This window comes from Triplophysa rosa, linkage group LG4 (assembly GCF_024868665.1).
Source record: "Triplophysa rosa linkage group LG4, Trosa_1v2, whole genome shotgun sequence".
Lineage (NCBI taxonomy): Eukaryota > Metazoa > Chordata > Actinopteri > Cypriniformes > Nemacheilidae > Triplophysa > Triplophysa rosa.
The window spans coordinates 8,099,782-8,112,527 of NC_079893.1; the positions used below are offsets into that span (position 1 = coordinate 8,099,782).

General features: G+C 38.9%; 1 protein-coding gene across 1 annotated transcript in view; it reads left to right on the plus strand.

The window, feature by feature from the left end:
- Positions 1–4,855, plus strand: part of pcdh7a (protocadherin 7a) — a 30,759-nt gene extending 25,904 nt beyond the window's left edge. The window contains exons 3-4 of the mRNA XM_057331644.1: positions 1,059–1,257; positions 1,863–4,855. Of these exons, the coding sequence (XP_057187627.1) occupies positions 1,059–1,257; positions 1,863–2,365 (702 nt within the window). The 3' untranslated portion in view covers positions 2,366–4,855. The remainder of the gene's footprint in view (positions 1–1,058; positions 1,258–1,862) is intronic.
- The last annotated feature ends 7,891 nt before the right edge of the window (positions 4,856–12,746 follow it).

The following is a 12,746-nucleotide window of genomic DNA, read 5'->3' on the forward strand; positions in this document are numbered from 1 at the left end:
CAGTGAAAAATGAAACCACCAGTTAATTACTCTGTTCATTTAGACCCCCGTCTCTCCGTCTCTCTTTCTGTTCACATTGTCTTGATTAGAGCAGACCTTGAAGCGTATGACTGTGCTTCTCGTAAGGCAGTTCTTCTAACAGCTGTCAGTCATCGCTCCAGTAGATACTGAATGGATGATGTAGGACTTAAGTGGTTGACTAGTCTTTAGAGTTCAGCATGAACAGGATGAGTTTGGATGAAACTTTCAATGTTCTGATTCGCTGGTATGAGATTGGAATTGTGGTTACAACTGTAGATATGCTGCTAATATAAGGTCAATTTAACCCAACTGCTGGGTTCGTTCCTTTTTGACCCAACGATGGGTTGAAAATAGCTCAGCATTTTTTAAATTGTAGATTCTAGAAAACATGCACCGTAAAGATTTCTACACTGTGTGTTAAAATGAGTTACGTTTTATAACATACAATATACACATTATAGTATATTATACTGTATATATTGTAGTACTGTATTTTAAATATAAAATGTTTATCTAAATGAGGACATTCCAGTGACTTCTATTGCTTTTATACACAGCTAGATATTAATACTATAATCTTCCCCTAACCCTAAAAGATTTTTTTTAAAAGGGCAATTCCAATGTTATGGATGTGACATTTGCAGTCAAAACTTGACATTTTTTCAGAGAATGTATTTATTACCAATATACAGTATATTTCTATATTTGTATTATATACCAGTACTGTTTATTGTCCTAAACTTTTGTTAATACAGTAGTCCAGACATTAGAAAAATAGCCAGTTTAAGCACATTTCTATTTAAGATTAGGGAAATATACGCAAGTTATTATAGATGTGACAAAAAGGACACGTTTTTGAGAGACAACATCATTTATAGGACTTCTGTGTGTAATGTAAAGCGAGTATTGTAACGTTTAGCGATCAATGTGAAATTATTGTCGAGTAAGTTAAGTCAATGGGCTTATCCACATAATCCTCATTGATGTAATACAGAAGTTATCTATTAATCCTGTGTTCTTCTGTGTTTCTTTCACAGCCGCTTAGACGGGTGACATTCTCAGTTGTGAGTCAAGCTCCAGATCAAGGTTGCTATGACAGTGGGGTGGAGGACTCTGAGACCCCCAGCAGCAAGAGCTCATCGGGTCCCAGACTGGGATCTTTACCTCTGCCTGAGGACGGATATGAAAGGACGACACCAGAAGGAAGCGTAGGCGAAGAGGAGCATGTGGAGAATGGTAAAAGTTCATTTGTTGAGACAGGTAGATAGATAACGGCGCCGGGGAGCCGTGATGCAATTTAACTACATATTTTCAGTGGCGCGATAGAAGCTCAGCCGTGGTAAAAGAACTTTGCAGAATCTTTCCAGCATTTTGCATTCAATTTTGTGGCAGAAAATACTCAATTTTAACTAAGTTAAACAACGTTACTGCTGTGTAGATGGTAGTTTCTATAAATGCATATTGCAAGTTTGAATTTTATACTGTCACCAGAACTAACTCGTTTTTAAGATACTGTATGATATTTGTTAGTTTTAATAATATATCTTATAATCTTTATATTAATTATATAATTAGACAGATATTTTGCCCATAAATAGTTTTCATGTAGTTATTAAAGGATTGGATTGATGTATGGATTGCTTGATGGGAGGTTAGATTTAATCAAATTTTTAGTTCATTTAGATTTATTTATTATGTACATAGATATATTTTTAGGAAATTATAAATACATATTCAATATTTAAATACGTATTAAAAATAAATATATATATATATAAAGAAATGAAATATATTTATTTTCAGCTAGTCGAGAATATGCTTAAACTGTCTCTTTATCTCAGACCCCAGGCAGCTCCCCGACGTGGCTCTGACAGGAAAGTGCACGCGAGAATGTAACGAATTCGGTCACTCCGACACCTGCTGGATGCCCGTGCAGCAGTCACCACACAGACGCATCGAACCCCCCCAGCTCTCCACCTTCGCCTCACCCGGCGACAACAACAACAACACGGAGGACGACAGCGACCGCGAGGACGACAGAGATGACGGCACAGACAAAAGCAGCGGAGGAAGCGAGGAGGTCCGAGATTCGCTCGCAAACGGAGATCCGCTCGGAACGCTCAGCCGCCGGGACCGCAACAGGAACATGGGTGACCACAACCGCAACCTCCTGAACCGTAAAATGACCTCAGCGTCCTACGACACGTTCAGCAGCGCCGGCTTCGGTCGCCGTCCGGAGGAAGAAGGCTCGCACTCCCCCGAGGTCATACCACTTACGAGGACGGGGGGCGACTATAAAACCACCTCGTGCCTCGCTCTGTCTCGCAGGGAAGTGTACCTGTGAGCCGCAGCTAGGGGTACGGACCCCCGAGCGAAATCTTCGCTGCATCGGAGCAGGAGGATCATTGAGACTAGCGCACACCTGTTCAGAACAGGTCTCTTCTCCTTGCCAAAAAATCATCTTACGTTCATTTCTCTGGATGCAAAAAAATTGAAATCCAAGTTGAGGAGAAAAAGCGAATCATCTTGCATTCTTTCATAAGCTTTGATGGACTTTGCACATGGCGAAGGCTTGCATGTTAGGCCTCCTGCAGGGGGCGCTGTGGGGATGGACAGCTAATGCTCTGAGTTCTAAACTCATCTTATTAGTTCACATAAGGACACGATTCGGTCACAGACCTGAATATGGACAAGTGGGTGAAGATGTCATAAAGGGACGCTAATATCGATTGTGGTACATTACGGACATTTCCCATGTAGCATCAGGATGAAGGAAATTCTAACAACTTGTATGGTGATGCCTAAATATTTTATTCTAACTGGTTTCCTGTTGCTGTGCCAGTACAGTCACAATAACAAACAGAAGTCATAAATTAGAGACTTTTAGAGGGAAAAGTTCATCTGTATTTTGTTTTCCTTTTAGTACAAATATGGGAATAGAATGCAGCTATCATCAGCGCTTCAAAACATTCAACTGGAAGTCATTGGTATTTCGCTTCTGCAATGGATGATTATCACAATGACTGTTAAATGACCATCTCATCGGACCTCAGTGTTAAAATCTCAGATTCTAAATACTCTGTACACAGCACAAACACACATACACACACATAGCATACATCCCATGCTGGGAATTGGTTTTCTGTCCGTATCCATTTTAGCGCATGTGTGTGTGTACAGGTGTGTATGTATTATTTTTAAGGACACTTTTTTTGGAAAGTAGCTGTAGCATTTTTGCCTGCTTAATCTTCGACTAGTATATAAGACATTGAAGTGTATTTGAAAAACTAATCATCTGTGTAAAGTGCATACACAGGGGCATTAAAAAAACGTTTAGACACATCTATACTATACTATAATCAAGGACTATACCGTATCTCATCCCTTTTTAAGTAGAGCTCATAGTATACTCATACTTGTAAACCAAATTTCTTTAAAGGCTACACCGCATGACGATAAGCTAATGCTTATTTTGTTAAATAAGGATCCGTTTTTTTGTTACCTCTATGAGAGGTGCGTGAGTGCGTGTGTGAATGTTAAAGCGAGGTCAGCGTGCAAACAAATCTTTCATGAATCGACGGAGTAGAGCAGCCTTTAATTTAGAAAGAAACGTCCCGCAAATGACACAACAACGTAGTTTTCAAAACCCAGTCAGACACTAAATATATGTATTTTTACAATCTTGAATATGGCAGCCGTGATCTGGACGGCATTTGAAAGCCGTCTAACGTCGAGTTTATGAATGGCTTTTTTTAGCTCTTGTTTTGCATTGTAAGTACAATCCGATTGATGACAACGAATTGACATGTATTTCAACAACTCTCAGGAAATTCGAGATTAAGCGTTTGTCTTTGGACCATTATCAACACTCTGAGCTTTAGTCTGCACTCCGTCTCCGATCGATTCGTCCTCTCACAAGGCCATAGTTTGAGAGCCTGTTTTCTTAGCCCTCCCCTTTTAGCAGACAACACTGTATGTCTGGACGCTGTCTGAAGTGTGCGTGCTTTCTGGTTTCCCATGTGGTGAGAATCGCAGACTCATCTCTTCACTTCACTGAAACAGCCTTGGATGTGGAGCGCGATCGGTGGACTCCGATCCATCTATGCCAAAATCCGGCCAGGTTTTCCGGTGTTCCTGGAACCACTGGTGCACAAACTTACCTTGGAAAAGAAAGACTAGCCCAGAACCTGCAGTTCAGTGCCTGGATGAGAGGAAATTTCTGAACGGGCTTACACTCCGTCAAACAGGGTTTGGATCGGGAGGAGTCACTCGAGAGAGAAGAAATATTGTGTTTCCTTTGCCAGGTTTATAGGCTAAATATGCTGTTATACAGCAGTCTGTAAGTAGTGTACAGTAGGGCTTTACGTGATACATAACGGACTATGTATATGAGATGGTGTGTCTTCTTTTTTTACTGCACGTTTACCTAACAGTTCAACTCGCTTACTGCAGAATAGGGGGTGGGGGGGTCGAAATACCATTGTGTGTAAAGCGTAACATTCACTCGAACTTTTTTATGAGATAAACACTGAACTCATGTACTCGCCCGACATCAGCCATTTACTGCTACCCTGTAGAGAAACGACCACTGAACTTTAACCTGAAAGGCATGTTGACGGTCTTTAATCCTGCACCTGTGAGGAAAATGTTTTTTTATTTCTCTGTTTTTATGCTATGTGAAAGAGGAGTTTTTGAAGCTTTCTCTTATGGAATCAATGAGTTTGTTGCATTTGTTATGACAAATAGCAAATCAAAAAGGGGTTTGGAATGGTTTGACAGATTTGGTATGTGACATGTAAATGTTTGATTTTGACATTAAAACACCTTAAAACTGTGTTCTGCTTGCACAGATATTTTATCTACTGTTTTACTCATGAATTTAAAGGAACCGTTTTTGTCATCATTTACTCACCCTTAAGTTGTGTCAAATCTGTATACATTTCTTTGTTCTGATGAACACAGAGAAAGATATTTGGAAGAATGCTTGTAACCAAACAGTTCTTGGCCACCATTGACTACCATAGTAGGAATAATTTCTTTGTAAGTGTCTTTGTTCTGTTGAACACAAAAGAAGATATTTTGAAGATGGTGGCAAGCAAACAGTTCTGGGGCACTTTTGACTGCCATTGTGATTTTTACATAAATGTATACAGATTTGGAACAACTCGAGGGTGAGTAAATGGTGACAGTATTTGGTCCCAATACTTTTGTCCATACATTGGATCTGCTGTCTCTTGTGGCAATTCTGCTCCCTGCTGGTAAGGAAGAAAAATCGCACCCACTGTACAGTTTGAGTTGACGTCAGAAATGACAACAGAACAAAACTGTTGGAGCAAATCTGTAAAACATTATTTCAGCAAAAGCAAGATTGCACAAACAGCATGACTGAAAAAAAAGTATAAAATGGTCCTGCATGGGTCAACATGCTTCACTGGCTAGAAAAAAATGAGATTGCAAAATAGTTATGAATTACTTTAAGATTATGTTGGCTGGGTCAATGGGGGTTGGTGCTTTATCATTTTTTCCCAGGCCCCATGAAGTCTAGCAGTCTCCCTGCTCCTAAGTCTAACTAAAAATACCACTAATAAACCCTTAGACTTAAAATCTGATTGTGTTTAGAGTCCAAAGCCTAAAGGATATTGATCCAGGCAATATACTGTACTTGGGTAAATCACATTAGACTTGGCTTTGCAAGTGCTGTGGTTAAGACTTTGTTTGATCTTGGATTAGTGACTTTTTGAACCATGTACACATCCTAGAGAGAAAAGTACTTGTTCATACTAGGGTTAACAAATATACAGTGTACTTGATATCCCATATATGAATTCTGGTTCTATACTTAAAGGGACAGTTCACCTAAAAATAAAAATGTTGTCATCACTCATTCACCCTCATGTCATTCAAAATCTGTATATGCCTATTGCTTCTGTTGAACACAAAAGAAGATATTTTGATAAATGTTTTGTGTCCAAACAATGGAAGTCAATGGGGCCCCCATGTTGTTACCAACGTTCTTCAAAATACCTTATTTTGTGTTCTGCAGAAGAGAGAAAGTCATACTGGTTTGAAATGACATGAGGCTAAGTAAATGATGAAGAAAATCATTTTTTGGGGGGGTGAACTATCCCTTTAATGCAGCTGGAACTCATATGAGCACAGAAGTGGACATTATGTTTTTACCGTATACAATGTGTCTTCTAATCTTTAAATGAACTTCAAGTCAAAAGAGTCCATCTTATTATATCTATATGCAATTCTAGAAAAATATCAAGGCTGTGATTAAAGCTATAAAAAAGCTTATTAATCTTTAGTTCTGTTACTTCAGATAGCTGTACCTACTGTAGAGAAGCTGCTTCCTGTGTCCAAATGTCTTTAAATGTGACAGAATGATAAAATGTAGATAATATGTATCTGCTCTTTAGCAGTTGAGTTGAATTTAATAGATCTCCTGAACCGTGGGATCCGGCTTGTTCTTGTTTTGAAGCTGGTGAGTCTACGCTAAAAATGCTCCTACTGACTAATGAAGATCCTGAATGATGTAACAGAATATCTAAAAATTTGAAGAATTTGCCAGATTCAAAATCTAGGGACTCCCCCTGATGGCAATTTCAATGAGGCAGGGTTCTTTGAAGCACTGCTTGGGGAGGCTCTTCATTTTTAAGATTTTTTCTTCACAGTGGAATACGGACTTGCTATTCTGGATGTGGAAACAACTCGCACTTACATTTTAACAAATTATGATTTCTTTCAAAATTTAGTGTCCCTTTTATTGCCAGTGATGTAAGCCATCATGGATGTCCCAAAATTAAAAAACATAACCAACCACCCACGTCATTCATAATAGATGATCCATCGAGTTCAAAGGCGAGAGAGAGAGAGAGAGAGAGAGAGAGGGGTATGTCTGTCCATAATCCATTCCTTGTGCCTTTTGAAGTATGTCACATATCATTTTATAAAATCGTTGAGGTTGTTTACTGACCTTCATTTATACTTTGAAGGAGTGGACATCTGTCAGATTATCAAAATTTTGCTGAACAAGGTTGTTCATGATGGGCACAGCAACCATTATAACCATTATATTTACCGAACTACAGGCCTGGTTCAAGCCATATTTCTTAGAAATCATGCTGAAGAAATTGAGAACAAATTCACCTAGCCACGTTTTGACAGTTATAATCTGAATCCACCTAATCAGGAAATGAGCCAATATTTTATCACTTTTCTCAGCTGTCCAATTTCATAACATTCAGGATGTTGTGCCCTCAGGCACAACTCTCTGATTGAAGCATCAGTAAAAAAAATTCTATTTTTCACTGACATCTAGAGGTTAAAGCTGCTTTGCATAGAAAGCGACCCCTTGCAGCATCTTATTTTCTGGGCTAACACATGGCCCTGGATGGATCATGCACCAGGCCGGTCAACATCTAAAGCTTTTCTAAGTCCTCAGTAACCAGCGATGCAAGGATCAATAAGTTAATACAGGCCATGCCCTGTTTAGCAAACAACTAAAAATATAACACTACTCCAATAATCCTGACTAGACAATTTTGGACAACTCAATTTTCTCATTAAAAGCCCATTATTGAAAAAATTGCCTCTAGCTAAATCTGAGAGCGCTTCCTCAGAGACCACCTCTTCAAACAGAGACAAAGTGGTATCTTGTTTCTACTTGAGGATTAACAAATTACAGAATGGAAACACCTTACCAATTTAGTTAAGGTAACATTACTTTAAAGCGGATGTAACACACGCAGTTTCTGCCAATCTCATATTAATCTTGAGTAGCTATAGATTAGTATTGCATACTTCGTTTCTTCACACAATACATCATCGCATTATCCCTGCATAAGGGGCTGTGTCCACAGAGGCGCATTTACGCGGCTGAAAACGGCAGGAGCTCGGCTGAAAACACCCGCTGCAGGCGCAGCGCTCTGCCCAAAGTTGAGCATTTTTCAATTTAGGGCTCTCGGACAAACACCGGCGCTGAGCGTGAAAAAAATGCATAGCACCAGCGCAGAGCGCAGAAAAAAACCGTCAGCTGATGGCTTTTTTTTAAAAGCACGCCGTTTCCATAGGAAACAATTGAAAAAACACGTCGGCTGCAGGTGTAAACACCTCGGTGGACACAGCGCCTAACTGTTGATTCACTATAAATTTGTGTTGTTTACATAATGCACGCATGCGCCGATTGCCAACAAAACACAGACATTTGACTCAGTATAAGTTACCGCTTGGGGTTCATGACCGGCATCTTTTAGCGCTGGGACCACTCCATCTATTTTATCCAGCGTTTTATCCACCGATTATAAAACATTCCTTACTGAAATGCAGTGAATAAACAAACACAGCTGAACGCAGCACATTGATGGGCGTGCTCTGTCTCTCATTATGATGCGTGGGTGTGCTCTTTCTCTGCTCTCGCCAGTTGACGCGTGGGCATGCTTTTCCGGGAGAATTGTCCAATAAGGCAGGGGTTCAATAAGGTCCAATAAGTTCCCAAACTTTTCAGCCAGCAACCCCCAAAATAACAGTGCTCGAGACCCCCACTATTTTTACTTGTTGTTATACATAAACCATAAACTATCACTACAGATGGTCAAATTTCATCAAACTGATTCGAGTGCTGATGGATGTCCTCTTTATGCAAACGCCGGCCTCTTTTCGAAGCCTACCTGAGGACGATAGCCTTTCTGACTGTAGCGCTTCTCCGCCCTCCTCCGCTGGCCTCCCTGCGCTGTCTTTGGTCAATATTAACCAAAGTTTCATTTCGACAAATGAAAATATCTCAAATTTAAAGCCTGAAAAATAATCTGCGTGCACATATGGGAATGTTTAATGTGGTGCTATAAATTGACTTGACCTAATGCGGTTGCTAATGTGACATAATCACCTCAGGGGTCACGATCGAGGGGTCGGAAATTCCAAAGGCTGTTGGCTTTTTATTTGCATGATTTTATTTTTAACTTAAGTAATATTTTTATATTTTGTTACACTTAGTGATTAAATATGCTATTCCTAATTAAAAAAAAAAGATTTCTGAAAATCATCTTGCGACCCCGACCCCGGGGGTCCCGACCCCTACTTTGGGAACCCCTGCAATAAGGGACTAAGAAAAGTTGTTACGTAATGGAATTTCATGTTTGAAAAAAACTTTCCGAAACCCATACGAACGCTGGGGGAGTGTATCGAGCACAGAAATACTACATCATACGTCCAACTCGTTTTTTGACAAGTTGACCATGTCAAGCATGAGAAGCCAGTATGTTTAACATTGTAAAGAAGTCAGAATGCATGAAACACTGTTGAACTACCCCTTTAAACCATAACATGTTACAAAATGCAGACATCGGGTACAAACTCCAACCTTTGCTTTTAACTTGCTTATAGGACACTTGTCTATATAGAAACTCATCTGGGCCTTCAGGAATGAAGTAGTCTCAGAAACAAACAACTCTCAAAGAAAAACTAAACTTAACACACACCAAGTCTAAATATCTGCATACCAATTGCTCGTTGGCAGGTGATTTCCTCAGTTAATCAAATTTTGTTTCCAATTTCACCCCAAACGGATTCATTAACCTTGCGTGCTATAAAAATCTCAATTCTATCCCTCCGCCTCCCCAGCACCAACTGTCTAGATCTGCTATTGGGGATCTCACTCTCTCTAGAGCAGTAGCAGCATGTTTTCACTATGATCGCTTTTCCACCATCGCGTCGTATCGTTCTTGTTGCTTAATTGTTCCACTCCGTGCTGATCCATGCCAGCGAGTAGTATCTGACTGCAATATCGGAGGCTGCACTCTCAGGGACGCATTTCTGGGGACGCATTTCTAGGACCCTGCGACAACGGAAGTGACGAGTAGAGTGAATCGAGTGCATTTCCGGAATGGACGACAATCAGAGTGTGAGTGTCAAATTTGAATTAATGTTGAACAATAAAAACTAAAAACAATAATATTGGAAAGTTAATGTAGCCAAAGTGAGATGCTAAATAGTCTTGAATGCAATATATAGCCACAATATAAGCTTCTAAGGCTGTAAAACGAGTTGTAAGTATATTCATTTAACGAAACTGTAGAACGACTGGCAATCTTATGTTGATTTTGTGACTATGGTATGATTATTAATTCTAGACCTAGCCAGCACAATAAACTGTAGAACTCTTCGTTGTGAAACCTTGTTAATTACTCATTGTTTTTCCATTTTAAGTCATTTAAATTAATCTTAATGTTTTAATTGTCTCGTGCTCAGTCAATTTGTTAATCCCACGATGCATGTTTCTATAATGTTGATTGTTACATTTGACATCGTAATAATTGACTGTTAAAATACCACGTGGTAGATTTTGTAATGTACCGTGTAGTCTATTCAAGGACACAGCTCAGTGCAGGCAGTAGTATGACAAAAGATTAATAAATTAATTGGTCAAGTACTAGGCTTCGGCCTAATTAAAGTCTATTTAGTTATAATAAATGAACTTAAAGTGTTTTATTTGACCTATTGGACTCTCTTTTTCAAGAAACACATAACAATCCAAGAAGGGAGATCCTTTCCTCAACTAAAGAGTCATCATTGTGTCTTCACTCTGTACTTGAAATGTGGTTGATCTAGTGACTGAAAAGGCATTACCATGATTTCTTGTTTATTTAAAAAAATTACTTATTATATTATGCTAGTTAGTCACAATAATAATAACATTCAGCTGTTAGCAATAAGGTTTAATTGCATGAAATATAGTATTTGGGTGTAATAAACCTTTTAAAAACTAAGTAATTAGAATTGGGTGGATATACTGTGTTAGTTGCACTTTTTCGGTCCTCAAAAACTAGGGTCCTTGGTATTACGGTTCTCTCCTAACTCCGATTCGATAGGTGGCGCTGTAAAAAACCAATTAGGGTCCTAGAAGTGCGTCCCCTGAAGTGCGTCCCTGAGAGTGCAGCCTCCGATATTGCAGTCAGATAATATTGATGCCAACCGGTAAGTAAATGGTTTCATTTTGCACCGCAGGGTTGATAACGGAAATCTTTAGAAACGTAAACACAAAAACACGTTGCTGTCATTCATCATTGCTGGCAAACAACATGACACAATTGCAGTTTTTTATAGATAGATTAATTTCTACTTCATCCAACGCTCTTAGTGTTCTGCGTGTTCTTAAATTTCGCGCTACGAGAAGTAATCCGCCGAGATCGTGCTGCGAACTGAACAAATCATTTGAACTGACTCGTGAACCTATTCAAATGGTTTTGCCCATTGTTCAATTAATGCTTTCAAAAGAATCGACTCAAAAGAATCAATCATTCGAGAATGCCAGTAAAAAGAAACAACGCATTTTATAATGCATATTTTAAAATGGAAGAACGAAGGAACGTCACGCAGTGTAACGAAGTAAAAGTACAGATTTTCTATTAGAAATATACTCAAGATATACTCAAGATACGATATTCCTCGATTCCAAGGCGTTGAAGAAAGCTGCATGTTTAAAGCTGTTAAAGATACACAGCACTATTTCAGCACCCGTCGGCACTATAGCTTACTTGCATTTAACGTTAAATGGGAAGACGAGAAAAAGCAGCAACAATAAAACATGCGAGTATATTAGAAAGTAAAGGAAAAAAGAGTTAACTCTCTGGAGATATTTGTCTGTCATTAACACTTACAACATACTCGCAGTATTCGTTATAAATACTTAGATATTTGTATTGCACGAGAAATGTGTTAATTTCTTAATAACAAATTAAAATCTGCAGTAAAACTGGGAATCACATGGGAATCGAAAACGGCAGCTAGGAATCGATTCTTGAAAAAAAAACAGTCAGTTTCATTTTGTCTGCCTTTGCAATATTTATGTCTGTGTCTATTCATCAGGATGAAAACAGTGCTGGGAAAGCTCATTACTGGATGCTTATCATTTTAGTGGACAGTTTATTCCCACCGTGAGGCGAGCGCCACAGTCATTGTGTGGCTTTTACAAAACTAGGAATTGGAATCGGAATCGATCCCAAAAATTCTGGAATCAAACAGCCCCACTAAATGGTAAATAAATCAGACATAGGAGCTAGCGTCTCTGAGGCTTTCTTAAATTCCAAGGAAATGTTCATGCATGAAATAGTACATTTATTGTTGCCATAAATTTATATCCTTTTCTTAAGCTCTTTTTTTCTGTAATCCTAGTTCCTTTAAACCTCAACTCAACAGCAGCCTCAGATCACGAAGCAGCTATGGGAGATCTAAGTGTAACCTTAAGAATGCCCATGCCTATCAGATTATTCTTAATAGCTTCACATTTTCTCTAAACATTTTCTCACTACTCTAGCAATGAGACATTTTATAATGAGAAGTCAACAGCAGAAGAAAAGCGCAAGGAAATACTCTGAAGGTTTCTGAGAAAGAAGTCTTTAAGGGCCATGATGAAAACCTTAAGTTCTGAAGACAGTTCAGAGAGCAAGTGCAGGGTGTTTCATATAACAAATAACTAGTGCTCCCTACACAAGAGCACACATAATACCCAACAAAAGGCTCAGTACACAACTTTTAATTTAAAATGCTTAGTGAAAGTGATGCTCTCTGTAACAAATGGCTTAAAAAAGCACAGACAAAAAAGTAAAATGAGGCTGTTTTAAAAGGAAAGTCTTAGCATGAAATTTGAATTTGTTCTACGTTTTAATATTTTACAACCTTGAGAAAACATAAAAGACACAAGGACAACAGATCAAATCAAAATG